General features: G+C 44.4%; 4 protein-coding genes across 20 annotated transcripts in view; 2 read left to right on the forward strand and 2 right to left on the reverse strand.

Annotated features, from left to right (window-relative positions):
* Positions 1-2,422: 2,422 nt before the first annotated feature.
* On the reverse strand, positions 2,423-5,988 carry CCDC163 (coiled-coil domain containing 163). Of its 11 annotated transcripts, none has more exons than XM_042950904.1 (11): positions 5,699-5,891; positions 5,325-5,484; positions 5,206-5,236; positions 4,846-5,036; positions 4,673-4,754; positions 4,322-4,508; positions 4,141-4,208; positions 3,788-3,855; positions 3,381-3,481; positions 2,952-3,068; positions 2,577-2,697 (listed from the first exon to the last, which is right to left on the reverse strand). In XM_042950904.1, exons 1-11 carry the CDS (start codon positions 5,860-5,862, stop codon positions 2,673-2,675), a joined length of 1,194 nt encoding a protein of 397 aa, XP_042806838.1. In that variant the 5' UTR covers positions 5,863-5,891; the 3' UTR covers positions 2,577-2,672. The 11 variants fall into 11 exon arrangements, with proteins under 11 accessions (XP_042806841.1, XP_042806838.1, XP_042806837.1 ...); XM_042950903.1 differs by having other exon boundaries at positions 4,846-5,033; positions 5,206-5,239; positions 5,699-5,890; XM_042950902.1 differs by having other exon boundaries at positions 5,206-5,239; positions 5,699-5,890.
* MMACHC (metabolism of cobalamin associated C) lies at positions 5,907-10,242 on the forward strand. Of its 2 annotated transcripts, none has more exons than XM_042950921.1 (4): positions 5,907-6,176; positions 8,117-8,311; positions 9,038-9,079; positions 9,674-10,242. In XM_042950921.1, the coding sequence occupies exons 1-4, from the start codon at positions 6,096-6,098 to the stop codon at positions 10,091-10,093; spliced, it is 738 nt and encodes a 245-aa protein (XP_042806855.1). In that variant the 5' UTR covers positions 5,907-6,095; the 3' UTR covers positions 10,094-10,242. The 2 variants fall into 2 exon arrangements, with proteins under 2 accessions (XP_042806855.1, XP_042806854.1); XM_042950920.1 differs by having other exon boundaries at positions 5,908-6,176; positions 9,038-9,190.
* A 1,026-nt stretch (positions 10,243-11,268) lies between these two features.
* On the reverse strand, positions 11,269-25,321 carry PRDX1 (peroxiredoxin 1). Of its 3 annotated transcripts, none has more exons than XM_042950923.1 (6): positions 25,216-25,321; positions 23,080-23,196; positions 20,364-20,517; positions 19,863-19,985; positions 18,979-19,109; positions 11,269-11,621 (listed from the first exon to the last, which is right to left on the reverse strand). In XM_042950923.1, exons 2-6 carry the CDS (start codon positions 23,183-23,185, stop codon positions 11,536-11,538), a joined length of 600 nt encoding a protein of 199 aa, XP_042806857.1. In that variant the 5' UTR covers positions 23,186-23,196; positions 25,216-25,321; the 3' UTR covers positions 11,269-11,535. The 3 variants fall into 3 exon arrangements, with proteins under 3 accessions (XP_042806857.1, XP_042806858.1, XP_042806856.1); XM_042950924.1 differs by lacking the exon at positions 25,216-25,321 and adding an exon at positions 24,963-25,052; XM_042950922.1 differs by lacking the exon at positions 25,216-25,321 and adding an exon at positions 24,765-24,786.
* Positions 24,995-26,604, forward strand: part of AKR1A1 (aldo-keto reductase family 1 member A1) — a 45,008-nt gene continuing 43,398 nt past the window's right edge. Inside the window, exon 1 of one of the 4 annotated variants that reach the window (XM_042950917.1) lies at positions 24,995-25,076. The gene's annotated coding sequence lies outside the window, so the exon portion shown is untranslated. Of the gene's footprint in view, positions 25,077-25,414; positions 25,443-26,604 lie in introns of those variants that run through there. The other 3 variants (XM_042950916.1, XM_042950915.1, XM_042950918.1) reach the window with 3 other exon arrangements.

Below are 26,604 nucleotides of genomic sequence, written 5' to 3' on the forward strand. Positions count from 1 at the left end.
AACGCTGAAGCAACAATTAATCTAGACTAAGAATTGATTCGGTGAAGCCTTCTTGGAAGAGAGAACGCTTGAGCTGGCTTGAAAACTGAAGATTTTGAAAGAGCTGGGTAGGAAATAAGAATTCTATTCAACTGTTCACCATGCACATATTTCCTTCCTCATGCTTTCCATATGCCTGGACTTCAGGTGCTCATAATCTCACGCCTGAGCAGATTGGAACAGAGTTTCCAGGACTAGAGCAGGCAAAGAAACACCAGAGTATGGGCCTTCCTGCACCAATATTTCCTTGGATTAGAGACCTCCTTTCAGACATCTTTAGACTTGCCTCCTACTGGAAGAGTCTTGACAGATAAGTGGGATTTGAATAGTTGGAGTATAGGTGGTGTACATTCCTAGTGGCAATAAAATTTAAGAAAGATGTGTGTATGATTTCACTCATATGTGGAATCTAAAAAACAACAAATGAATAAACAAACAAAAAACAGAACCAGACCTATAAGTACAGAGAACAAACTGATGGTTGCTGGAAAGGACAGGGAACAAAATGGGTGAAGGGGAGTGGGAGATAGAGGCTTTCAGTTTTAGAATGAATAAGTCACGAGAATAAAAGGCACAGCACAAGGAATATAGTCAAAGGTATTCTAATAGTATTGTATGGTGACAGATGATAGCTATACTTGTGACCATACCATAATGTATAAATTTGTCCAATCACTATGTTGTACATCTGAAACTAATGTAACATTGTGTGTCAACTACAGTTAAATAAAAAGTTTTAAAAAGATGTGTGATAGGAGATAAGAATGGAAGTTAAATGTGGATTGAGCTTAAATGCCAAATTTGTCCTTTTTTATGCTGTGAGAGTTGTCAAAGGTTCTCGAGCAGAGTAGTCTCAACAGGACACTGGTTTAGTTAGATTAATAGGTAGCTCACAGTATCTCCAAAAGGAGAAAAGAAACCACCCAGCCCTGTACCCTTGGCTCAAAGCCTTTTCTGTATCATTCTTTTGGCAACACATGATGTGCTGCCACCTGGTGACAGTTCAAATACCATTGTTCCCCACTGCTATTTAATTTTTCTGTTGTTAGAGCCCTGGCACCTTTTAAACCTGTCTCCCACAAAGCCTGATGCAAAGTATTTGATAAATAGGTACAGCACTGGTAGCAAGTATAATTGAATAATGCCATCATACCATATGTATCACATGCCCAGTGAAAGATGTAAAAGAGAGGGGTTACTTATACCCTCAGTGGGAAGATGAGCCTTGATGGCAAGTTTTTAGGTTTTTGAACAAGTTCTGTTTGACCCAAGTCTGATCTCTACCATTCCACTGTCAGAAATTTCCTTTATAGTGAGGGGAAAGAACCAAGGATTGCCTTATAGTTATTTGGGTGTCAAAGGCCCACTCTTCATTATCTGTCTCCTAGTTAGGCCAGGGCCTTGAATGCATCGTATAACCTGCCCTACTGATCTCAGCCTTTTATTATGCTTTTATTTCAGAATTGTCTCCTCTTCCCAGCTAGATGGAGCTAAGAGCTGGGAACTTTATAAGCCCACTGCACATCTTAACTCAGGGCAAATACATACCAGGGCTGGTATGTATTATCCTCAATAAATATCAACTGGGTGGATAAATGGCATTATCTTTTGTCTATATTTAGCGGTGGAAGAGACCTCATGAGTCCTTAGTGGGATGCTGCTGCTTCTAAGGAAATCTTGGACTGCATGCTCTAGAATACAAAATCCAAGTAAGAAGCAAGTAAAGCTGCCCTTAGCCTACATAGAAAGATCTACTTTCCAGAGAGCAAGCTTGTGATGGAAGGATTAGAACTAATAACCACAAGGCATTTTTTTAAATATAACAAGAAATATAGAGTACATCACCCCTAATGATTCGATTAATATTAAATCATGAAATTTGTTTCATCTAATAAATATATACATGTATATTTACTAGGCCACAATGTAAACTATATTTCTTACTGGAGGTCACGTCAAAAAATTTTAAAGCCACTGGATTAGAGGCAGAGACTGAAAGAAAGGAGACCAGGAGACTGTTGCAGAAATGCAAGCAGGGCTGGGCTACTGAGGATGAGGAAATGTGGAGGGACTAGAGTAAGCCTTAAGAGGTAGGAGCTGGAGGTGAGGAGAGGAAGCCTCCTATTGCTCAGGTCCAGGGCCTATATAAATGTCTTGCCCTCCTCTGCATCCCCACAGCAATACTGGCCTACCTTATTCTACCTACCAGAATGGGAACTCCCATCTCCTTCCAAATTCCACTGAGCAGAGGGCTTGCACTCAGCTATGAGTATCTATGAACTTGGACTTCAGAGAGAGGGATGGCAGAAAGCAGTCCAGTAACAGGAGGAAGGGTACAGTTGAGTCTATCCCATGTGGGTGCTGATTCACAGAAGACATCAGGAAGAGTTAAAACATTTATTGTAATTATTGCCTGGTGGGCAGGCAGTGACAAGCCTCAGTAAGAGGGCAGATACCAGCTAGATCAAGAAAGGAGGGACATGGGGCCCAGAAACAGGGCCTTGAAGGGGAAGGTGAGCAAAGCTACTCTTAGAAGTTCTTATAGGTCACTCAGGAACATTGTGGGGCCCTTAAAGAATATGTTCTCCTGCTCAAGGCTCTGGGCCTAAAGCTGAAAGCTGCTGGGCTCCAGGTTAGAAAGTGTGCTCTTCTGGAGATCTAAGGGGATAAAAAGGGAAAAGAAAACAAACCATCAGCAAGCACTATGATACACACAGAACTAGGCCCTAGGCCTGTCTGATGGGGAGGAACATACAAACCTGACCTGGGATAAGTAACGACAGAATGATGGATTCACTAAAAAAGAGGCAGAGACTCCATTCTACCCAGTGTCAAATAATCAGGCAGCTGACACACACGCACCATTCAGATTCACCCTCCCCCAGACCTGGGATCCCTGCCCTTACTCCCACCTAGTTTCCCAGCTACTGTTGCTGTCTGGAAGACTGACTTCAGAGGTAGATGAAGAAAGAGACATGGTGAAGGTGGCAGCCAGGGACAACTTAGATTGGAGGATGTGAATGGAGGTCCTGGAAAGGGGAACAGAATCAGAAGCAGAGATGGAGACAGTGGGTCAAGAGGACCCTTCCACCATAGAACTGTTCTCCTTCATGAGGCCAGGACCCCGGTCTCCTCTCCCTTTATCCTTCAAACATATAAAGATACCTCAGTGACCCTGTATCAAGTAAAGAATGCCCAGTACTGCCTTTACAGGCTGTAACCCAGATACCAAACCACCCCTACCAGCCCATGTCAAATCTAGGATAGCTGAACTTTGGTCCCCAATGCCTGGCCTCTGAGACATATCCCTTCCACTGCCACAAGCATCCACACCCCCTGACCTGAGGAGGTTGTGCTCCTGCCAGGCATCCTGGACCTCTGTCCTGGCAGCCTCCAGGGTGTGACCCTTGACCTCCCTGCCACTTTGCAGCTGCTCCAACATCTGCCAGACCATGGGCCCAGGTAGGACCAGGTAGGTACATTCCTCTCCCTCTCCAGGAGGAATCCCCCTCCCCACCATTGGCATCTTCAGCGCACATGGAACCCTCATGTGGGCAATGACAGTCTCTCAACCTGGAGAAGAGGGCTTGGGAAGAAAAGCTTTGGAGGGAGGTAGAGTCAGCACAGGGAACAGAGAAAGAGATAGGGGTGGGAAAGGGTATGCTGGCCTGCCTGCACAACAGAAAAGACAGAAAGGAAGGAGCCTTCATAGGGAGATATGAAGAAATAGGTCTGATCCTGGTCCTACCTTCCAGCTGTGGGCCAGAGCTTGCCCCCCTTCAGCCATCTGTTTCAGCAGCAGCTCCTGGTGCTGGCCTTCAATGAGAGAAAAATGTAAGAGAGCTGTTCTCCAACTTCTTTCTTTTCTCCTCCCAGCCTTGTACCCAGCCTGGTGCTGAAAACTGAGACAGAAGCATTCTGGTCTAGCATTCCAAACTGACTGGGGAAACTAGACTCACACCATGGAGGCAAGACAAAACACTTGGCCAGACTTCTGAGCAGCTCAAGAAATCAGAGCCATGGCCACTTACTGGGACAGCAAAAAGGCTTTCCAGAAAAGGGGACAGGTGAACTCATACCCACCCTCAATCTTTTACTCACTCAGCTGGTCCTGCAGCAATTTCAGCTCCTCCTGAAGAATCTCTGATTCCTCCCACAGGAGTTGACACCTGCACAGATGACAGCAGTGTCATTCGAAAGCCAATCAACAAGCCCTGAGGACACTACCAGAGTGCCAAGAGTTCAGAGGCCCAAAGAAGGAGAGGTCTTGCCCATCACTTACTCATTCTGCAGCTCTTGGTGAAGGCAACCCGTAGCACTACGTTTTTGTGGTCCTGTTTGTATTTGGGCTTGGGCCTGTTCCTGCACCTGGCTTCGAAGACCCTGCAGTTCCCTTCTCAGCCCCTCCAGGAGTTGATCCAGGAGAAGGACCCTCTGCTCTGGGCTCCCCTGCAGCAACCTTAGTGATGCTGTAGTGGGACAAACTGAGGATCAGTCCTTCTGAGACTTTTACACATGAGCCTACAGATTCCACTTGCAAATCAAGACACAAGTGCACACACAGGAGATATGTAACAAAACTGTGTGCATACATAATGAGCTGTGTGCAGGAAAAAAATAACTGGCCATATACCTTCCAGGGTACAGATCTTATACTTCTGCTGCTTTTGCTCTTCCAGCAGCCCCTGCACAGCCTGTCTTAGTGTCTCAGTCACCTACACAGGCAAGAAAAGCCACTTGAGCTACTGTGCAAGGGGCATCTCACACAAACACAAACACATACACACCTAGGATTCCACACTTTACCTGAGCCTGGGATTGAAGCTGGGATTGGAGAATAATAACTTCATCCCAGAGAGAAGATGCACCATGGGCCTTACCCCAACTCAGCCTCTCTGGGACAAAGGGAGTCTCTAGAGCCCAAGGCTGTTGAGCATGGACTCCAGACTGAGGAGGCAAGTGATGAGGGGAAATCCAGGTCCCAGCCAAATCTCCTGCTGAGGGAATAAGCAAGGGATGATTGTAAGGCCTAACTTTGGGGAGAAAACAGATGTTTGTTCAGGAAAGAAAATAGTTGGAATTTGGAATAGTGGATGATACAGGCACTGGAAAAAAGCAGATCCTGGAAAAAGAAAAGAACGGGGGCAGAAAAGGGACAATACTCACCCGCTGTGGAGACTCCAAGAGGATACAGCCACTGCTACAAAAAAAAAGTTCACAGGCCAATAGGCTCTGAGTGTCCCTAAACCCAAACCTCTAACGGGGGCCCTCAGGTGCCCCCTCACCTTAATCCTGGCCACATTTCCATCGGTAGCATTGAGAAGCACGTCGAGGTGCTCAGACCAGCTCAGGCTCCTACTCATAACCTTCTGCAAGGCTCCCTGACGTCTTGTGCCTTTGCTCTTCCAGCCCGGAACACCAGAGACACAGCCCAGTAAGGCCACACTTCAGATCGAAAGTGGGGAGTGGGGATGTAATACTAAAGGTAGGAAGGGATGCAGTTATCAAGCCAAACTGGGACTGGTCAGGAGGGCAGCGCTTGGGGACTCTAGGGGGAAAGCGGGATGCTTTGATACTCAATTATCAGGTGGGAATTGAGAGTGCCGAATCTTGGTCGAAACCTTCCCAGACCCAAGACACAGGTACCATCACTCCGAACCTGTGCCAGCGACTACTGCCCAGTTCAAACCCTCCTGTAGGCCGGGAAAGCCCGACCTCGGACTGGCTGCCGCAGCGCCACGTGGGAAACTGAGTTTGTCTCTCGCGGAAACAACCGGCGATGGAGGCTGTAGAACTACGTTTCCCTGGTAGCGGCACGAGCATTGACACTGCCACCGTGAAGCTTGCCGGGAAACCGAGGCTTTCTGATTCTGTAGCTGTTGAACCCAAGGACCAAGTGCACTACATATCCCAAGATGCATTGCATAGAGCCAACGCTACCCCGCTGCTGATCCCAGTGGTTCTTGGGAAATGGAGTCCAAGCTACCTTGAAACTTAACGGCCCAGGTTATCCTTGAGACTCCATTCCCCAGCAAGGTCTGCGCGTTGCGTGCACTATGGAGCTGCAAGTCGCAGAACTGAAGCAGAAGATCGAGGACACATTGTGCCCTTTTGGCTTCGAGGTTTACCCCTTCCAGGTTGGTTTATCCCTCTGCGGTGCTGGAGCGAGGTGTATGATTGGCCTCGGTGCTATTGGCGTGAAGCTCGAGAGCCTTCTGATCTTTCCCGAGCTCCTCTGGCCCCATGTCCATCTGACGTACGGGAACATGGTGTCAATGGGGACTTTGTTAAAGAGGTAGAGAAACGGCCGCATGTTTGTCCTTGAAATCCCATATAACGCCATATTGATGAATGGGAGACACCACATAAGCCAGTAATCTTGTGGCTCTACCACCTCCATAATTTACAGGAAGAAAGTGACCAGTGGGGTCAGAGTCATTTGAGAAGCATCCTTCAGAAGGGGCGCCTGGTTGACTCAGTCGGTTAAGCGTCGGTTTCTAAGTTCGAGCCCCGCCTTGGGCTCTGTGCTGACAGCTCAGAGCCTGGAGCCTGCTGCGGATTCTGCGTCTCCCTCTCTCTCTCTGACCTTCCCCAGCTCGCTCGCTCACTTGCTCTGTCTCTCTCCCCAAAAAGTAAACATTTAAAAAAAAAAAAAAAAGCTTCCTTAAAGAGTTAGGATAGAGCAAGGCCTTGTAGGTTTGTGTAGCTAAGATTTAGGTTATTTGAGGGGGGAAGGGCATTCCTGTTGTTGAACAAGCAAACAATTGGCTGGTTTGTTCCATCTACCAACAGAGGGCTAATTCACGATGTTGCCAATCACCAGCGCTGGGCTGGATACAGAAACTGTGCACTCGCCTGTCACAGAAGTCTGGCACCACTACCTATCCTTGTTTACACAGATCCTTCCCCCTTATCCAGTGCCCTTTGTACTGAGCTGTGTGCTTGGACACAAAGCTAAATCAACTCAGGTTGAGCCCTTTGCCTGATGCTTAAGAGACAACTCACTCCCACCCCTTCCACTGAGTGGCACACAGCAGTGCTAGGAAAGAATATAGTGAAAGTATGTTGGGTCTAGCTTGAGAAGGACTTCCCAGAAAAAAATATAGAGTTGAGCTATATATGAAAAGAAGGAAAGAGTATTGTGTACATCCCAAATATCAGGAACAGCTTAAGTAAAGGTGTGGAGGTAGTGGTGGATGGCAGGTATGGAGAGAGTGAGAATGTTTGGTGGGTCAGGTAGAACTGGGTGAGTAGTAAGAGTTATTGTACTAGACTCCTACTTCTCACCCTTTCCCTCCCCCACATCCAGTCAGACACCAAGACCTTTAGGAATCTGTCACTTGAGTCTCCCAAGTCCATTCCCTTCCATCCAACCCCTCTGTGTTTGGATTACTGCAATAATCTGCTTGCTATCATTTTGCATTCAACCTGTCCTTACACTGCAGCCAGATCTTTCCAAAGCCGATCATGTACATTTCCTCCTTAAATCTTAAATGGCTACCCCCCCCCCATTGTCACCAAATTAGACCTATATTCCTTAAATTAGTATCTAGGCCAGTCATAATTTCACGCCTACTGATCTTTCCACCCTTCTCTCCTGCTCCCCTTTACAGACCCTTCACTTCTATCAAACTAGACAATTTGCTGTTTTCCAAATATGTCATTTTTGCATGTCTTTGTTAATGCTGTGCCCTCTATTTAGAATAAAACACCAGATTTTCTCTCCCTGCATCATCTTGTCAGTTTCCTTCCTACCGTTCAAAAACAGCTTCCAAGAAGCCTTTTCTAGTTTCACAGGATCCTCATCAGGCCCTGTCATTGCACTAATCACAGTAGTTTCTTTTGGTTCTTAGTCATGAATTCTCTGCCTCTTTATCCCAAACTCCCTGTCAGATTCCCCTATGGAGGAGTCCCCCATAAATATACATCATGCAGCATCAGTAGAAATCCATTCACTGAATGAATGAGATGGAGACAGCCCAAGATGTATGAGGCCTTGAATGCCGGGCCAAGGTATGGACGTGACAAAGGCCTAAATTGGCCCTCCTGTGTAGCCTGAATTTTCTCTCTGTTCTAGGTGGCATGGTATAATGCACTCCTGCCTCCAGCCTTCCACCTACCCCTGCCAGGACCTACCCTGGCCTTCCTGGTACTCAGCACACCTGCCATGTTTGACCGGGCCCTCAAACCCTTCCTGCAGAGTTGCCATCTCCGACTACTGACTGACCCTGTGGACCAGTGTGTAGCCTACCACTTGGGCCGTGTTAGAAAGGTGAGCAAGGTTCATATATTCCCCCAGGTTTCAAACCCATAGCTGCTTTCAGCTACTCTAAGCTCAGTGCAGGATCTAGACCTACTTACGGCTATGAGCCACTTTCAGATGGGCTATGCTAGAGCATCTTTGACATTGTGAGCTCTCCCCATTCTGCCTTAGCCCAGTTTCAGCCACCTTCTTCTAGCAGCCCCCCAGGTCTATAATCAATCTCACTTACCCTATCTCAGATGGGCAATTACATGAACTTCAAACCAGACTTCCCTTAGCCTCCAAGTGAAACAGGAATAAGCCTAGCATCCCCTAAGCATCTTTCACCTGTCCTTGCCCTAGACCTGGATATTTTGTGTGTCTTTGGGGCCTTTTGAGGGTAGAACAATATCCCCACCACCACCAGACACATGCACACACACATATATATATATACACATACATCGGGTCTCCCCAGAGCTGGGCCATGTCTTCCTCCACACTGAGACTTGGGAGGGCAGAGCCAAGTCACCCCTTGTAATAGGCATTTGTGAGCAAGACCTTGTTATTTCCCTTCAAATATGGGCCTTCCTGGACAGAGTATCATTTTCTTCACAGTGGAGCTCCCCCAAGTTTAAGGTCATGTTTTCCCTTTAAACAACTTCTGAGGACAGGACCAAGTTAACACAACTAGGGCTCTCTAGGACAAAGTCATGATTCCTCTCATGTTGAAATGAGCTTCCATCTCTATCCCAGAACCTCCCAGAGTTGCAAATGGAAGTCATCGCTGACTACGAGGTACACCCCAATCGGCGCCCCAAGATTCTGGCCCAGACTGCAGCCCATGTGGCAGGGGCTGCTTACTACTACCAACGGAAGGATGTGGAGGCTGACCCCTGGGGGACCCAGGTCAGAGGGCAAGTGTGAATGAGTAGGGACTGGGAGAAAATGGTGAAGGCTCCTCAAGATACCAATTCACATTCTCCCACCTACCCTGGGTAAATGATTTGGTAGACACAATCCAAGGGAAAGGTGTGCCCTAGTCAGGACCCCAACCCCACATGCTTTCTGGAGTCGGCCTGGGAACACATCAGGTCAGAGAACTTAGTCTGTTAAAATCTTGTTACAGGATGGAGGGGTAGAGCAGTAATCAGGAAACCCAACAGTAAGACTGGGAAGTTGACAGACTCAGCTTAATAAACCCTTCCTTCTAGGTTCCTCATGGCCAAAGTGATCTCATGAAAAGGGTTGTCCATGAAAGGAAATAGGGGAACCCAGCCAAAGGAGAGGTTCAAATGTGGAATCAGTGTTCCTTGAAAATAAATGAACAAGCCTAGCTTGCAGTGATGATAGTTGGACTTACTCCATGACCTTGCTTTACCATCTCCTCAGCACATATCAGGTGTGTGCATACATCCCCGATACGGAGGCTGGTTTGCCATCCGAGGAGTAATGCTGCTGCCAGGAGTAGAGGTGCCAGATCTGCCACCCACAAAGCCCCTGGACTGTGTACCTACAAGAGCTGCCCGAATCACCCTGCTTGAAGGCTTTAATTTCCACTGGCGTGACTGGACATACCGGGATGCTGTAACACCACAGGAGCGTTACTCAGAAGAACAGAAGGCTTACTTTTCTACTCCACCTGCCCAACGCTTAGCTTTGTTGGGCTTGGCCCAGCCCTCAGAGGATCCTAGCTCTGCATCACCTGAGCTTCCTTTTACCACACTCCCACCCAAGAAGCCCCAGAATCCCAGCAGAGCCCGAGGCTGGCTCAGCCCCAGCATCTCACCACCTGCATCCCCTGGCCCTTGATATCCTCCCTCCTCTGAGATCCCTATTTATAAGTGGTACTTGGCTCTAGAACTCCTTTGGCTTTGGCAAGGCCAGATATTTTATTTTGGGTACAATATTTTTGTTTAAACAGGCTTCATGCCCAGTGTGGAGCCCAACATTGGGCTAGAACTCACGATCCTGAGATCAAGACATGAGCTGAGATCTAGAGTTGGATGCTTAACCAAATGAGCCACCCCAGGTGCCTGGGTACGATATTTTTGATACAAGGATTGTAATAGAGCTCTTCAGTGAAGATAACAAAGCTCAGAAAAATTTAGTCAAAAGTCAAAGACAAGACAGATCCAGAATTCCCACCTTAAAATACAGGATTTATTCCTTTCCATTTCTCTCCAGTGCTCCAAGATCCTACTTGTTACAGAGCCTAAAAGGCAATCATCTCCTACCTAATGGCACCTGCCTCACAGGCTTGTTGTGGGGAATAAACAAACACATGCAAAGCATTTTTGAAACCATGCCTGTTTTATATTAAGGGGTGTATGAGCTGTCATTGAAAGCCCTGGGAATTCTGTACTGCTCTTAGGTCTTGCTTGGGAGGAGGATAGACTAGACTAGCTTATGTCTGGAAGGGTACATAATACACCAGACTGTTTTGAATCTTTCTTACCCACAAGGGCTCAGGAGAAACCCACCTTCACCTCCCCTATACCCCTCCCACCTCAGAACAAGGAGATGAATGTAGCCTTCCCCTACAAACAACAGGGCAGTTTGTCTCCCCCTCCCCCTTTTAGTTTCAAAGCCTCTAATTCTGATCTTCTACAGAGCCAGTACCGGACATTTAGCAGAAGAGGCCAAGCTTCAAGTTCTCATGCAGCCCTCCCAATAGTATAAATGTCCAAGTAATCTCATTGGGGCCTCCATCTGCAACCTGCAATTTATGCTTCACCTATAGGACAAATTGCAGTGTTTTGACCAACACTGCAGATCTTGCTCTTCTCCCCCAAATGTAGTGAAAATGTTAACACCTGGGTTCAGTTCCTTTCCTGTGTCTACTTGCATATCCCGCCCCCCCCCAATGTAACTTTCTGATTCTGAGGCAGCTATCAACCTTCATTTTACCCTAAAAAAAGGAAAGCAGAGAGTAAATTACTCTTAAAATCAAAGCTGGTGCCCCCTGAAATGAAGACTCAACAAGGTCTCAGTTCAAGTTTAATAGAAACAAAGATCAAAAGTGATGCCCCACTACTGTACACATCAGTTGACTTGCCCCATAGCACAGCATGGGCCATTCTCTCCAGAGGAAGAAAGGCTGGCCTCCCCAACCCCTGCAGGAAAGGCCTGTCCCATCCCATACCACATCTGCACTGAATCTAAAGTCTTGTGTCTTAAGCATGACAATAGTACAAAAGAGATTTTGTTTTCATGGCTAGCCAATGCAGCCGGGCCCTAAAAAGGCCCAGCGCTCACTTCTGCTTAGAGAAATATTCTTTGCTCTTCTGGACATCAGGCTTGATGGTATCACTGCCAGGCTTCCAGCCAGCTGGGCACACTGCAAGAGAAGAGTACTATCAATTAATAACCTGCTCAGTGGTGAGTTCCACCCTCCTCCCATGGACAAATGGGTGACAGACAAAAGGCTCAAAACCAAATCTGATACCTTAAGAGGCTGAACACTCAGGCACCAGAATACTTATGCTATAGTGTGAGATAATTCAAGTCTTTTAGTGCAAGGATAACTACAAACATAATTCAATCCTCACCACAGCCCTAATGCTATTGTATCTAATTTATTCATGCAGCACCTGAAATTTAAAGAAATTAAGTAACTACTTTACAAGCTTCAATTGTATGCTTTGGTCTACAAATAATCTGCGTAATGCACATACAGCAAAAAAAAAAACACATGTATTTGTTAACCGTAGACAGTGGATGAATTGGTATTTGTATTTCCTCAATTATTTTATGTATGCTTCATGTATATATATTTTTTTATATTTATTTATTTTTTGAGAGACACAGAGAAACAGAGCACAAGTTGGGGAGGGGCAGAGAAAGAAGACAGAATCCAAAGCAGGCTCCAGGCTCTGAACTGTCAGCACATAGCCCAACACGGGACTCCCAAACCATGAGATCATGACCTGAGCCAAAGTCGGACACTTAACCGACTGAGCAACCCAGGCACCCCTTCATGTGTATCTTTTTAAAAATCTTAATTGCTCTTCAATAAATGGTGCTGGGACCAGCTGGACTTCCACATGAGAAAGAATGAAGGTGGATCCCTATTTTACACCTCATATTTAAAAAAAAAAAAAAAAAAAAAAAAAAAAAAATCAACTCAATAATGGGTCAACCTAAAGATAAGGGCTAAAATCATAAACTCTGGAGAAAACAGAACTTCACAACCTTGGATTTGGAAATGTATTCGTAGATAGGATTATAAAAGCACATGCAACAATAAACAGATAAATTTGACTTGATCTAAATTATAAACTTTTGTACAAAGGCTTTTTTTTTAAAGTTTATTTTCATTTATTCTGAGAGAGAGAGTGAGCAGGGAGGAACAGAGGGAGACAGAATCCCAAGCAGGCTCCACAATGTCAACACAGAGCCTGATGTTGGGCTGGAACTCCCAAATCATAAGATCATGACCTGAGCCAAAATCAAGAGTTGGATGCTTAACTGACTGAGCCACAAAGGTGCCCCAAAAAGGACATTTTAAGAGTTAACACACAGAATGGGAATATTTACCCATCATGTATCTGATGAGGGATTAATATCCAAAATGTATAAAGAACTCCCACAACTGAAGACATCCAGTGAACTCGCCTGGGTGACTGTCGGTTAAGCATCTGACTCTTAGTTCTCACAGGGTTCGTGAGTTTGAGCCCCATGTCAAATTTATGCCCCACTTGCCAATTCTCTCTCTTCCTTTCTCTCCCTGTCCCTTCCCCACTTGCTGTCTCTCTCAAACTTAAAAAAAGAACTTTTACCAAAAAAAACCCACAAAAAAAAAAAAAAACCTCCCACAACTCAACAAAAGACACCCTAGCTCAAAACAGGCAAAGGACTTGAGTAGACATTTCTCTAAAGATATGCAAATGGTCAATAAGCACATGAAAACATGCTTAATATCACTATTCATTAGGGACATGCAAATCAAAAGCACAATGACACCTCTTCACACCCACCAGGCTATATAGCATTTATTAAAAAAAAAAAAAAAAAAAAAAAAAAAAAAAAGAAGAAAGAAAGAAAGAAAGGAAAAAGACCAAGTGTTGGCAAGGTTGTAGAGAATCCTTGATATTACTGGTGGGAATGTAAAATGGTGCAGCTGCTATAGAAGAGAGTTTGGCAATTCTTGAAAAAGCTAAACAGAACTACATGACCCAGCAATTACACTTCTAATGTAAATACCCAAAATAAATAGGAACAAAGATTCAGATACCTGTTCACCATTACTCTAGCAGCATTATTCACAACAGCCAAAAGATAAAAAACTGTGTCCATCAAGAAATGAAAGAATAAATAGGACATATATACATAAAATGGAGTATTATTCAGCCTTAAAAAAGAAAGTTTTGATACCCACTGCAACATGAACCTTGAGAATCTCGAATACATTATGCTAAGTGAAAGAAACCAAACATAGATGGACAAATATCGTATGATTTCACTTACATGAAATATCTAGAATAGACAAACTCAGACACAGAAAGTAGAATTTACCAAGGGCTGGAAGGAAAGGGGAATGGGGAGTTAATGCTTAATGGTTATAGCTATTTGGGATGATGAAAACATTCAGAAAGTACTGGTGATGGATACACAAAATTGTGAATGCAATTAATGCCACTGAATTATACACTTAATGACATATTAGGCCACACTGTATTGCATTAAAAATCTAAAAACTTTAGAGGTGCCTGGGTGGCTTAGTTAGTTCAGTGTCCGACTCTTGATTTTGGCTCAGATCATGATCCCAGGGTTGTAGGATTGAGCTCTGCATTGGATTCCATGCTGAGGGTGGAGCCTAAGATTCTCTCTCCCTCTGCCCCTCTTCCCCAGTTTACAGGCTCTTAACAAAAAAACAAAAAACAAAAAAAAACAAAAAAAACCAAAATCACGATTTGTCTACATACCAAGAAATAAGCTAAACAAACAAAGCTAGGACTGTGTAACAACAGTTAACACTAAGCTGCTTCTTCCTTCTGACAGCCCTTGGAGGATCTGAAGATAGCAACCAGTTTGCCTCCTCAGTGTTAACTGCCAAACTGGACAGCCTGAAATACATGGGGGCAGGACCCCCATAACAGGCCCTATTTGTCTAAGTAAGTGCCTTCTACCCCATGGTAAACAAAGGTCTGCATTTGAATCTTTCATACATTTATGCAGAAAGCATAGCTTTTAACCTTTTCCTATAATCCTGAGCCAGCAATGCTCCTTGGGCTAACCCGAGGAGAGAGAAGCAAGGAAACCAATCTCTGATTTTTCACTTCCATTTGCTATTCCATCTTCTAGGAGACACATAGTCACCAAGTCCAATAATGAAGCAGCAAATCTCTCTTGCTCAAGTGAGAGAAGGGGAGCCCCTTTCAGTCCAAGGATATCATAGCCTTAGATGTCACTCTGCAACCAGCTGTCTGGGAACAAAGTATAGATGGACCCAGCTGCCATCCATTACTTTCCTGGAATCTTCACTTGATTGTTACAATTATTAGCTTTATTAGCACCAAAGGGTTAAAACACAGGTCCCTAAAGCATAAAAAAGCTAGAGAACAAAGAACAACAAATAAGCAGAGACCAGGCGAGAGCCAGCCAAAAGTTTGACAGTAGATGTGAACAGGGAACCAACAAAGTTGGTCTTAGAAAACATATAACCTTTAAAAGAAAAGCCCAATTATAAATGACACAAAGATAGGAATAATGAACCAGAAAAACCTTGCCAACTTATTCTCATGGGCAGTAAAGGTTCATGGCACTTAAGAATATATGTTAAAAAAAAAAAAAAGAATATAACCAGTTATCAGTGACAAGACAGAAAGAACCACACTTGCATGTTTCACTCATACCCAGCAGTGTTGGTTTTCTCAGAACATGGGGTACAGAAGAACTGGTTAAGCCCCACATAAACCACCTTTCAAAATAGCATGACTCTCCAAGGAGAAAGTGACATAGTCATGGTAACCTCAGTATAAGAAACTTCCAAAACAGCCCTCAAGAGGGACTTTTTAGCATTTTAAAAATTAAAAAAAAAAAAAAAAAAAAAAAAAAAAAAAAAAAAAAGAACAGCTGTGAATTTGGTTTGGTTTCCACATTTACTATGAATAAATACTGTATTTAAAATATTCGTTTGAGTCCTCAAAAATAACAACATAGTTTCTCAACTACAGAAAACAAACTGAGGGGCACCTGGGTGGCTCAGTAGGTTAAGCATCTGACTTCAGCTCAGGTCATGACCTCAATTACTCAAGTTTGAGCCCTGTGTTGGGCTCTGTGCTGGCAGCTCCAGGGCCTGGAGCCTGTTTCTGATTCTGTGTCTCCCTCCCTCTCTGCCCCCTCCTCCACTCACATTCTGTCTCTCTCTCCTTCAAAAATAAACATTAAAAAATTAAGAAGGGGCGCCTGGGTGGCTCAGTCGGTTAAGCGGCCGACTTCGGCTCAGGTCACGATCTCACGGTCCGTGAGTTCGAGCCCTGCGTCGGGCTCTGTGCTGACAGCTCAGAGCCTGGAGCCTGTTTCAGATTCTGTGTCTCCCTCTCTGACCCTCCCCCGTTCATGCTGTCTCTGTCTCAAAAATAAATAAACGTTAAAAAAAAAAAAAAAATTAAGAAAAAAAACAGGGTTACTGGAGGGAATGGAGGGGCAGGATATGGGTTAAATGGGTGATGGGTATGAAGGAGGGCACTTGTGTAGAGCACTGGTATTGTAAGTGATGAATCGCTAAGTTTTACACCTGAAACGGTTACATTATGTTAACTGGAATTTAAATAAAAACTTGAAAACACAGGAACATAGAATATATAAATACAAATGAAACTGAATTTCACTGTATACCTAAAACTGACGTTATATGTCAATTACATCAAAAAATAGAAATGTAGAGTTATCTGTCAAATAACACACGCTAAGTACCTCACATACCATGTTTGGTATTCATACGCTCTCAAATGGCAATTATCATATAAATCATAAAGGCTACACACAACAAGCCATGCCTGTTCTAGTGAGATGGAAAGAAGAGACCAAGACTCTGAAGAAGCAATCTTCAGTTATGAAAGCTTGGGTTCAAGTCTCACCTATATGCAAGGTGCTAGGAAGTTCAATAAAGGGCTTTAACAACACTCCTCAGCAACTTCTTTGTGCTGAATCTCATCCCCCACCAGGAGGCAGTCTCAGCAGCAGTCAGCTCCTTCAATCCACACAAGCTTCCGCAAATGGTGCCTTTGGGTATCAGCGCTGATGGATTCATACTAGCGTTCCCCTCTAGCCAAACTATCACTTTTCGGTTCCCCTAAGAGACATCATCAATTCCAACTCTTATCAACTTCCATGTTCTTTACCACAAAATCAGAGGTGAAATGGGCCTTAGAAAACTAGTCTGAACTATTTATTATCTAGAGAAAGAAAATGGAACGTTGTAAGACAAATTTATTGAAGTACACTTGTGCACCTGATTTGACATCAGTAGCACTTGATCACAACTATTCTGTCCTTAGGGCACCTGGGTGGCTCACTTGCTTAAGTAGTCTACTTGGGCCCAGGTCATGATCTCATGGTTCATGGGTTCAAGCCCCATGTCTGGCTCTGTGCTGACAGCTGAGTCTGGAGCCTGCTTTGGATTCTGTGTCTCCCTCTCTGTCACTCCCCTGCTCGTGCTCGGTCTCCCTCAAAAATAAACATTAAAAAAAATTAAAAACAAAATAACTATCTTGTTCTTCTCATCCTCAATTATGTTAAGCTTGGAAAGGTGTAGGCTTCAAGATCTCCATTCCCCACATACCCAGCACCTGTAGCCTCAGGAGCTAAGTCTTAAAAAACTAAACTAACTCTTAAGATAAGGTTGTCTCATTCCAGCAACAACTATACTCCAGTGAGGGGGAAAAAGTAAAAAAAGCTACAGCCTTGGGGCACCTGGGTGGCTCAGTTAGTTAAGTTTCCCACTCTTGATTTCAACTGAGGTCATGATCTCAAGGTCTGTGAGATCAAACCCCACTTCAGGCTTTGTGCTGACTGCGTGGAGCCTCTTTGGGATTCTCTCTCCCTGTCTCTCTCTCTCTCTCTCTCTGCCCCTTCCCTGCTTGTGCACATGCTCTGGCACAGTCTCAAAAACTTAAAAAACATCTAGGGGCACCTGGGTGGTTCAGTCGGTTAAGCATCTAACTTTGGCTCAGGTCATCTCACAGTTTGTGGTTTTGAGCCCTGCATCAGGTTCTGCACGGACAGTATGGAGCCTCCTTGGGATCTCTCGCTCTCCCTCCCTCAAAATTAAACTTAAAAAAAAAAAAAAAAAAACAAAAACAAAAAACAAAAAAAACAAAAAAACAGCTACACCCTTACAAACTCAAAAGCTGGGATCAAGTAGTTCAGTACTTTATCATACTGCAGTAAGAATATTATTAGAAGGAGGAGCGCCTGGGTGGCTCGGTCGGTTGGGCATCTGACTTCAGCTCAGGTCACGATCTCGCGGTTCGCGAGTTCGAGCCCCGCATCGGGCTCTGGGCTGATGGCTCAGAGCCTGGAGCCTGCTTCCGATTCTGTGTCTCCCTCTCTCTCTCTCTCTCCCTCTCTCTCTCTGCCCCTCCCCCGTTCATGCTATGTTTCTCTCTCTGTCTCAAAAATAAATAAACGTTAAAAAAATAAAAATAAAAAAAAAAAAGAATATTAGAAGGAAAGTACTAATGCTGGATAAATAGGAAAAGGTCTACACTCTCTAAAATGCTAGGTAAAAAACCCTAAATTGAATCTCTTTAGTGATGTGTAGATTCTCTAAGGACAACCTTGTAAAACATTATCTTTGGGGTACCTGGGTAGCTCAGCCAGTTGAGTGCCCAACTCTTTCTTTTTGGTTCAGATCATGATCCAAGGGTCATGGGAATGAGCCCTGTGTCAGACTCCATGTTAAGCATGGAGTCTGCTTCACATTCTCTCTCTCCCCCTGCCCCCTCCCTCACTCACAGGCATTCTAAACAAAAAATTAAAATTAAAAAATTTAACAAAAAAGTCTTTGATCCTCAAATGTCTAATGAAGAACCTGGATATTTCATTTGAAACCCTCTATCCCTAACCCTCTTCCTTCAAAAAAGTTTTAAACATTTACATAATTTGGTTATTTGCAGAGCGTAATTCTTACAAATACAACAACGCTGTACAATAAAATGTTTTTTATTTTTTAGAATGTATTTAAGAAGATTAAAAAAAAGTATTAGCTGTATCTGTCCATTGTCCTTGGGCAAGTTATCTTAGCCCTATTTATATTTTCCAAAATTCAAAACTGGTCTTAGATTTGTGTTTAAAAAGGATCATAAAACAAATACGGACCACAGGGATTAAGCTCCTCTCCCAATAAACACTTGTCAAGAATGGCATGCTTTATCTCTAGATATAATTCTCAAGCCTTTTGTTTTGTCCTTATACACCTATGAAATCCTCCTACACTCCTTTAATAACTTAAAGGCTTCAGCAGTGATTCTAAATGAGCAGGGCAGAAGCTGGGAATGTGGAGCTGGAACAAAAAACCTTTATATTCTCTTCCCCAAGCTTTTCCATTATCTCACCCCCACAACCCAGTATAATGCAGAGACTTCAATTTCTTGGAGAAACAGATTTTTCTCATTTGGTAGACCATGTTCCTGCCATCTTTCGTATCCTACCACCATTCTATTGTCAAGTCACTAGGTGAATTGGCTTACCTTCCCCATGCTTGTCAGTAAACTGGAAGGCCTGAACTAGTCTCAGAGTCTCATCCACAGAACGGCCGACAGGAAGGTCATTTACTGTGATCTGTCGAAGGATACCTTTCTCATCAATGATAAAGAGGCCCCTGGGAAGAAGAGATTGAAGGCTTGAGAGAGATGCAATTATCAGTTTGGAAACTGCTTGCAATGGAAATGAAAACGTGCTGGCCTCCCAGACTTGCACTGGCTTTGCCTCTAGTGAAGAAGCATCCCCCGCCAACCCCTGCTCAGTTGGAAAATCGTACTACTCTCGACCTTCAGGTCTTAGGCATACAGATGAGGAAGGAGAGAAAGAGGGAGGGAGAGAGAGAAAGGAAAGGCAAGAAGGAAGGAGATTAGATCACCATGCTGTACACTTTAAACACATGTAGTGATGGGGGAGCCTGGCTGGCTTAATTGGTAAAACATATGACTCTTGATCTCAGGGTTGTGAGTTCGAGCCCCACGTTGGAAGTAAAGATTACTTAAAAAATAAAATCTAAATTTGGGCTCAGATCATGTCATGGTTCGGGAGACTGAGCCCTTCCATCAGGTTCTACACGCTGAGCATGCTTGGGATCCTCTCTCCCCTTCTCTGCATCCCCCTTACTCATGTGCTCTCTTCTCTCTCAAAATAAATTTAAAAAATAAAGTAAAATTTAAATAAGTAAAATTAAAAAGTTAAAAATAAACTTATTCAGTAACGTAGGTCAATTATTTCTCAGTAAATTAACTGGAGGGGAAAAAAAAACACACACACACAAAAGAGTCTACAGATGAGGGTCCTATCTTTCTCCAAATAAAAAAGGCCCTCAAGTCAATCAGATAATTTTGATGACAGCCCACTGGTAGGTATATACCTGAATGAGATGCCTTCATCAGCCTTTAAGACTCCATAGTCCTGAGCAATGGTACGCTTGGGGTCTGATACCAAGGGAATGTTCATGGGTCCCAGTCCTCCTTGTTTCTTGGGTGTGTTGATCCTACAGCAAAAGGCACACATACAATCACATTCATTTAAACTCTTGTGTAGCAAAAGCATTAACTGTTTCTATTCCTTCCCTTTTTCAACATTCCTAATGTAATGTGAAGTAACTGTAATTTAATCCCCAAAAGACTTCAAACTTTTTCCAGCAGTAAAGTGAGTGCCTGAAGACAGTTAAGGTCACCAGGATACTCAGCTGCAACCCAGGTTGCTTCTTCTTTGCTGCCAGATGAGAGCAACAAGAAGTCACAGCCGTTGCACACTCCTTCCATCAGAAGCCAGAAGGCAATACTTGAGCAAGTCTATTATCAAAGCCTCCAGTCCCAGTTGCGGCTTAGTTCAAAGTTCATATGCAAAAGTTGACCAAGAGATTTACCATGCCAGGTGACAGAAATGAGAATCCACAGAAGCACCAATCACTTGGCAGTTCAGTTTCTTAAATTCTTCCGCTCTGTCACTGAAAGCAATGATCTCCGTGGGGCACACAAAGGTGAAATCAAGAGGGTAAAAGAAGAACACAACGTATTTTCCTGGGGAGGGAGGGGGAGGAAAAGCCACAAGTTTGCCTTTGAAACATACTTCCTTGCTTTACAAAGGGCACCTGGCTGGCTCAGTGGGTGGTGTGTGTGACTCTTGATCTCCCAGCTTTGAGTTTCAGCCCCCTGTTGGGTGCTGATATTTAAGATAAAACCTTGGGCCACCTAGGTGACTCAGTCGTTTAAGCATCTGACTTAGGCCCAGGTTCAAGCTCTACTTCTCTCTCTGCCCCTCCTGGGATTCTCTCTCCCTCTCTCTGCCCCTCACTTGTGTCCTCTCTTTCAAAATAAAGTATTTTTTAAAAAATAAAAACCTAAAGGCATTTTTCTCTGAGGAAAAAAAGCCTTTTTATAAACAATTGCTAAACACCAACACTCAACACAGATGTCTCCTAGCAGCTACTTTTAGAACATCTTGTGGCAGGAAAGCCTGTATTAAAAAAAGTTCCTTTCAGTTCTGTGCTTTATTTTCCTGTCTCCTCACTAGCTGCCAATTATAAGATAAACACCGTTCAGTTTGATCTGTATCTCTAGGTAGTTAAAATTAGCACAGGAGGGGGGCACTTGGGTGGCTCAGTCCATTGAGCTTCCGACTTTGGCTCAGGTCATGATCTCAGTCTGTGAGTTTGAGCCCTGCATCGTGCTCTGTGCTGACAACTCAGAGCCTGGAGCCTGCTTCAGATTCTGTGTCTCCCTCTCTCTCCGACCCTCCCCCTTCATGCTCAGTCTGTCTCAAAAATAAACATTAAAAAAAAAAATTTTTTTTTTAATTAGCACAGGAGGGGGCCTGAATGGCTCCGTGGGTGAAGTTGGATTAAGCCTCCGATTTCAGCTCAGGTCATGATCTCCCCGTTCCCAAGTTTGAGCCCCACGTCCGACTCTGTGCTCGGAGCCTGGAGCCTATTTCAGATTTGGTGTCTCCCTCTCTCTCTCTACCCCTCCCCGCTCACACACGGTCTCTCTCAAAAATAAACATTAAAAAAAAAGTTAGCACAAACACCAAGTTCTCCAATGAAGAAAAGCAAAACCAAGGATGCAAATACCTACTAGACAGCCTAATGCCAATGATTACAATTAGCCCACAGGAGAAGCTCAATTACTGGATTCCATGCTACAAAGCAATAAAGAAAAACAAAACAAAATGCCTTTTGTGCTTCTTCCACAATGAACCACATCAACGGGACAGGTAAGGTTTAAGTGATCACCTGAATCAGCACAAATCCAACAAGCCTAATAGGACAAGAAAAATTTCTTGAGGCAAAAGTTTCAAAAGTCCTGAAAGGTAACAGGATCTCTAGTGTAAATTTTACTGAGGTCACTCAGATTACCAATAGAAGTAGATCTTCAACTGGCCAAGCAGCCTTTCACCACACCTAATGGGCTGAATTATTAAAACAGTTCCAAATATTCACTCATTTCCAGGTAGCAGCAATGTCTGAAAACCAAAATCAGTAGAAACTCACTCATCTAAACAACCTCTCCAGGGCTTTGCCTAACAAGCACTTTGAAACCTCAGGTCAAGCCCTGGAGGACAGAGAGCAGCTCTTTCTAAACCCTTGGGCCAGGGTCACCTCCCCATGGTGCTACTTATCCTGTTTGCCAGAGGAGCTTCCCTCCATAGGGCCCCTCTTACTTGCTTCTCATTCCAAACAAGTGTGCTGCGTTAGGAAACCTTAGTCACATGTTCATGCAAAAGCCGAGTCTAGGAACTAATTACCACACTACTAAGAAAGGTACACTTAAAACTGGAGTTTCAGGTTCGCATTTCAAGGAATTTGTATCAATTATCCCAGAAAACGCAGCTGTTCTAGGACTGTTAAGGTTTAACACGAGAAAAAAAAAAAAAGAAGAGCCTCATTAGAATTTGCCAAGTGTTTGCATGAAACTGTAACAGGAAGAGTTGTTCCAACTGTACCATCAACTCTTCTCTTGGGGCAAAACAGTCAAGGGAATGTACCTAAGCCTTCTGCCTATTATAGCAGCTGTGCCATACATTATTTCAAAAACTTAATAAGCAGCTTAAGCCCCAAAAACTTGAGCTTTCAATGAAATACTGAGAAGATCTCCAAGATAATACAACTGAGTACTGAGAAGATAACTGAACTAATATATCCAGACATAATGAAGCATGGGCTTTTTCCATAGCAGTCTGAACCTAAAGTCTACCCCCATGAACATGGTTGGTAATCACTACTTCAACATGTAGGTAAACGGCCTCCTACCCTAAAGATAGTGACCTACAATATATAAATTCATTTTACAATCAAACATGACAGATACAGAAACCTAATGAGCCACCTTAAACTGTAAAATAGTTAAGTCTTAATGTTTATTTTTTTAAGAGAAAGAGAGCATGAGCGGGGGAGGGTCGGAGAGGGAGACACAGAATCTGAAGCAGGCTCCAGGCTGAGTTGTCAGCACAGAGCCCGAAGTAGGGCTCGAACTCACGAACCAGGAGATCATGACCTGAGCTGAAATCGGATGCTCAAGCAACTGAGCCACCCAGGTGCCCCTAAAGTAATTCAATTTTAATGAATCTAAAGTAATTACTCTCACCTTTGTAGTCAGAGAGGCTGATGTCTTTGAACTGGCCATCTGGCATAACAGCCGTGGCTTTGAAGTTGGGGGCAGGATGCCCAATTTTGGCATTTCCTGAAGACATCTTACTATCAGCTGAAAAAGATAAAAGAGGAAATGAATTAGAAACAAGCCTTACTTTTTTTTTTTTTTTTTTTTTTAGATAACCAGCACATTTCATCTACTTAAAAACTTAGCTGTAGAATGATAAAAGAATTGTCCAGTGGCCCTGAACATATACATTAATTTTTACATTAGTAAGAAGCATAAACTGAGCTTTCCATCTTTTGAAACAAAACCAGATACTCCATGTCTGAGTATCATTTTCACTTAAATACAGCAATTTCTTTATAAACTAAAGTAACCTCTATTACTTTTTCTAAAACAGGATTTGTGCAAAGGCACTTTCCTTCTGTATTTTCATTATACATAAAGAAACAAAGGAAGGTTCAGCCCCAAACCTGAGCCCAAATGAACAATGCCAGTGTCTGATTCCTAGATGTGATCATGTTGCCACCCCTTTCCCTGGACTGCACCTTCATCTGCCTTCATAATTCAGGAAGCACACTTGACGTTTCTCCAGGTACATTTGCCCACAAGAGCACACACCCTAAAGCAATCCAATTTTTTAAGAGGCAAGACCACTATTCTGGCATCTACTAAATTCCAAAACTTCAGGGGTTGTGTTTTAAGCACTTGAAGTGCTTACAAAAATGGGTTTCTGACCTGGGGCCAGGACAACGAGAGTCTATTGCTAAAAAGCAATGCTGCACTGGATTCACCCAAGTGGAAACAAAGGTAAGGATTTAAGAGCTAACCCAGTACGCCATCAGTTTGAAAGCAGCAAGCTAATTTTCCAAGTCCCAAAGTTTTTTGGTGCATAGCACCACAACCAAAAACGTTGTGAGCATCGATCACTGAAAACTTTTTTTTAATATTTATTTTTGAGAGAGAGCACCAGCGAGGGAAGTGCAGAGAGCCTGATGCGGGGCTCTAAACCACTAAAGGGGAGATCATGACCTGAGCGGAAGTTGGACGCTCAACCGACCAAGCCACCCAGGTGCCCCAATCACTGCAAACTTTACTGCTTAACACACACTTTTAACAACAAAAAAGCAGCGCCTGGGTGGCTCAGTCGGTTAAGCTTCCGACCTGCTTTGGATCAGGTCATAATCTCGGCGATCCGGAGTTCGGGCCTCGCTTTAGGCACCGTACGGACAGACAGCTCAGAGCCTGGAGACTGTTTCAAATTCTGTGTCTCCCTCTCCGCCTTTCCCCTGCTCTCGCTCTCTCAAACATAAACATTAAAAAAAAAATTTTTTTTAACTAGTAAGGCACGCTCCAACTTGGCGACCAAATATATAGGGTGTGACCAACATAAAGGCCCTTCACGTCCAAACCTGCTTTTCCAGACGGCCCCCACGTCCGCTAAAGTCCAACTTAGCGAGGGGAAGGCTGTTGGACCTTAAGCCCTTTGTGGGCACCCTCCGAGGATCCGCCCCCAAACTCCGCCACACCCCCAAACTCTACTTCTGGTAACCTCCTGCCACTCCTATCATCACCCCAACACTTCGGAAAGCACCAGAAAAAAAAAAAAAAATGCGCAGTCTTCACAGAGGCATTTGGGACCACCACAATATTCCGTAAATGAAAAAAATAGATACAGGGAAGGGAATCTTCATATCCGAAACTCCTCATCTAGTCACAGCTGAGGACCGGGAAAAGCCTTTGCCTCTACCACACGTCGGGCGGGTAGCCTCAGGTCAGTTTCCAGGTCCATTCTAGAAGCTTCCCGAACCCGCCGCGCCCAGAAGGCTAGTCGGAGAGCCCACTACTACCACGAGTCCGCCCCGGCGCCATACCAAGCCAATGAGCGCCCTCTGCTCGGGTTGCAGGGGGAAGAGGAAACTCGAGCCGACATTAGCTTCGGGGTTTAAACAAGTCACCGCATCTCTACGGAGGGCCCACTGGAGGGTGTACGTACCACCTAACCACTCTCAAGCGCGCCACACCTCGCCGAGCCGCCTCCCCCGTCACAACAACCCAAACCGAGTAGGGCAGGTCCCCGGATGGACGAGGAAAAGGCGACAACAGGGGTATAGGGGCGCCTCTTACCAGGTCTAAAGCAGATCACACCAAAAGCCAGCCAGGAAGAAAACGCGTGAAGCACGCGGGAGGCACTGCTTTTATAGCCTATAGGGCTCTCGCGAGAGTCAGAGAGGGCCGGGGGTGTAAGAGGTGGAGAGAGGAGGGGGATCTGGTCCGAGCCCCGCCCCGATTGAAAGCGTCCCGCCAGAATGAGTCAGCACTTTCCTCGTTGTGGGCGGGCTAGGACGCGGAAGGTACGAATACCCCTCCTTGCCCCCGACCTTTGGGGTCGGAGAGCTGAGAGCTACAGTTTCCAAATCCATAATGCCTCGGTTAATCTGGGTCTCTGTGAGGGGGGGGGCGGGGCCCTGCGTGTCTTGCGCTCAAGGCCGAGACCAGGGTCCTGTTGCCGTCCACGGAGGATCACGTCTGATCCATACGAAGCATTGAAAACTATCCAAATGTTTCTCAAAGATTCCACCCCGATCCCCCCAGCCTCTGCCCTATTGCTGATCCTCGGTAGACAACTTCCTTAATTGTTCTGATCACAGGATTGCTGCTTTACTTCTCCCATCCGCTCCTTCCACAGCTGCTGGAGGGAATCTTTTTGAAATCTGATCGTTTCACTCTTCTGATTTGTGGTTTAAAAAACTGGGGCTCTGTATTCAGTTTCCTCAGTTAATACTCATTGTCATTTTATCTGTGGCCTTCAGGCAAGATCCTTACTTTTCTTACCTATAAAATGGGAATATTATTAATTCTTTGAGATCATCTTCGTAGCTTACTTAGCAGTTCCTAGTTCTTATTATACATTAGAATGTTAGCTATTGTTGCTATAATTCTTCCTTGCTCCTAGATTAATTGTAATACCCACAACAATGTGTCGCTGTTTCAAGACTTCAGGCTTTTGTTCAAGTATGAAGAATCCGTTCCCTCCTAGTTGGCCTAGAGAAAGTATCTTTAAAGACTCAGCTGAAGCATGACTTCTCTGAAACTGTTCCTGACCTTGGCTCATCCCCAGAATTTCTCTGAAGCTGTTCTGGTTTTTGCTCATCCGCAGAATTTACCATTCCCTCCTTTGTGCCCAAACAATATCCTGATAGCGAAAAGCTATACAAAGTATCTAAGCTATTTTACACGTTTACATGACTGCTGCTTCTTGATAGACTTTCTGGAAAGTAAGGTTTGGGTTACTTCCATCTCTGTATCCCCAAGACACAACAGAGCACCCGCTATAAAATATCAGGCGTATAATAAATACATTTCGTCCCCTTTCTGCCCCCATCTCCATTCCCCCATCCTATTAACTCCCTTGGATGTTATAGCAGAGTAAGAAATGGGAATGTGCTGAGTCATGCTGGTTGAGCATCTCAAAGTGTTTTGGCATTTATCCTACATTGCAACAGTAGTGATTTT

The sequence above is a fragment of the Panthera leo genome, chromosome C1, assembly GCF_018350215.1.
Source record: "Panthera leo isolate Ple1 chromosome C1, P.leo_Ple1_pat1.1, whole genome shotgun sequence".
Classification (NCBI taxonomy): domain Eukaryota; kingdom Metazoa; phylum Chordata; class Mammalia; order Carnivora; family Felidae; genus Panthera; species Panthera leo.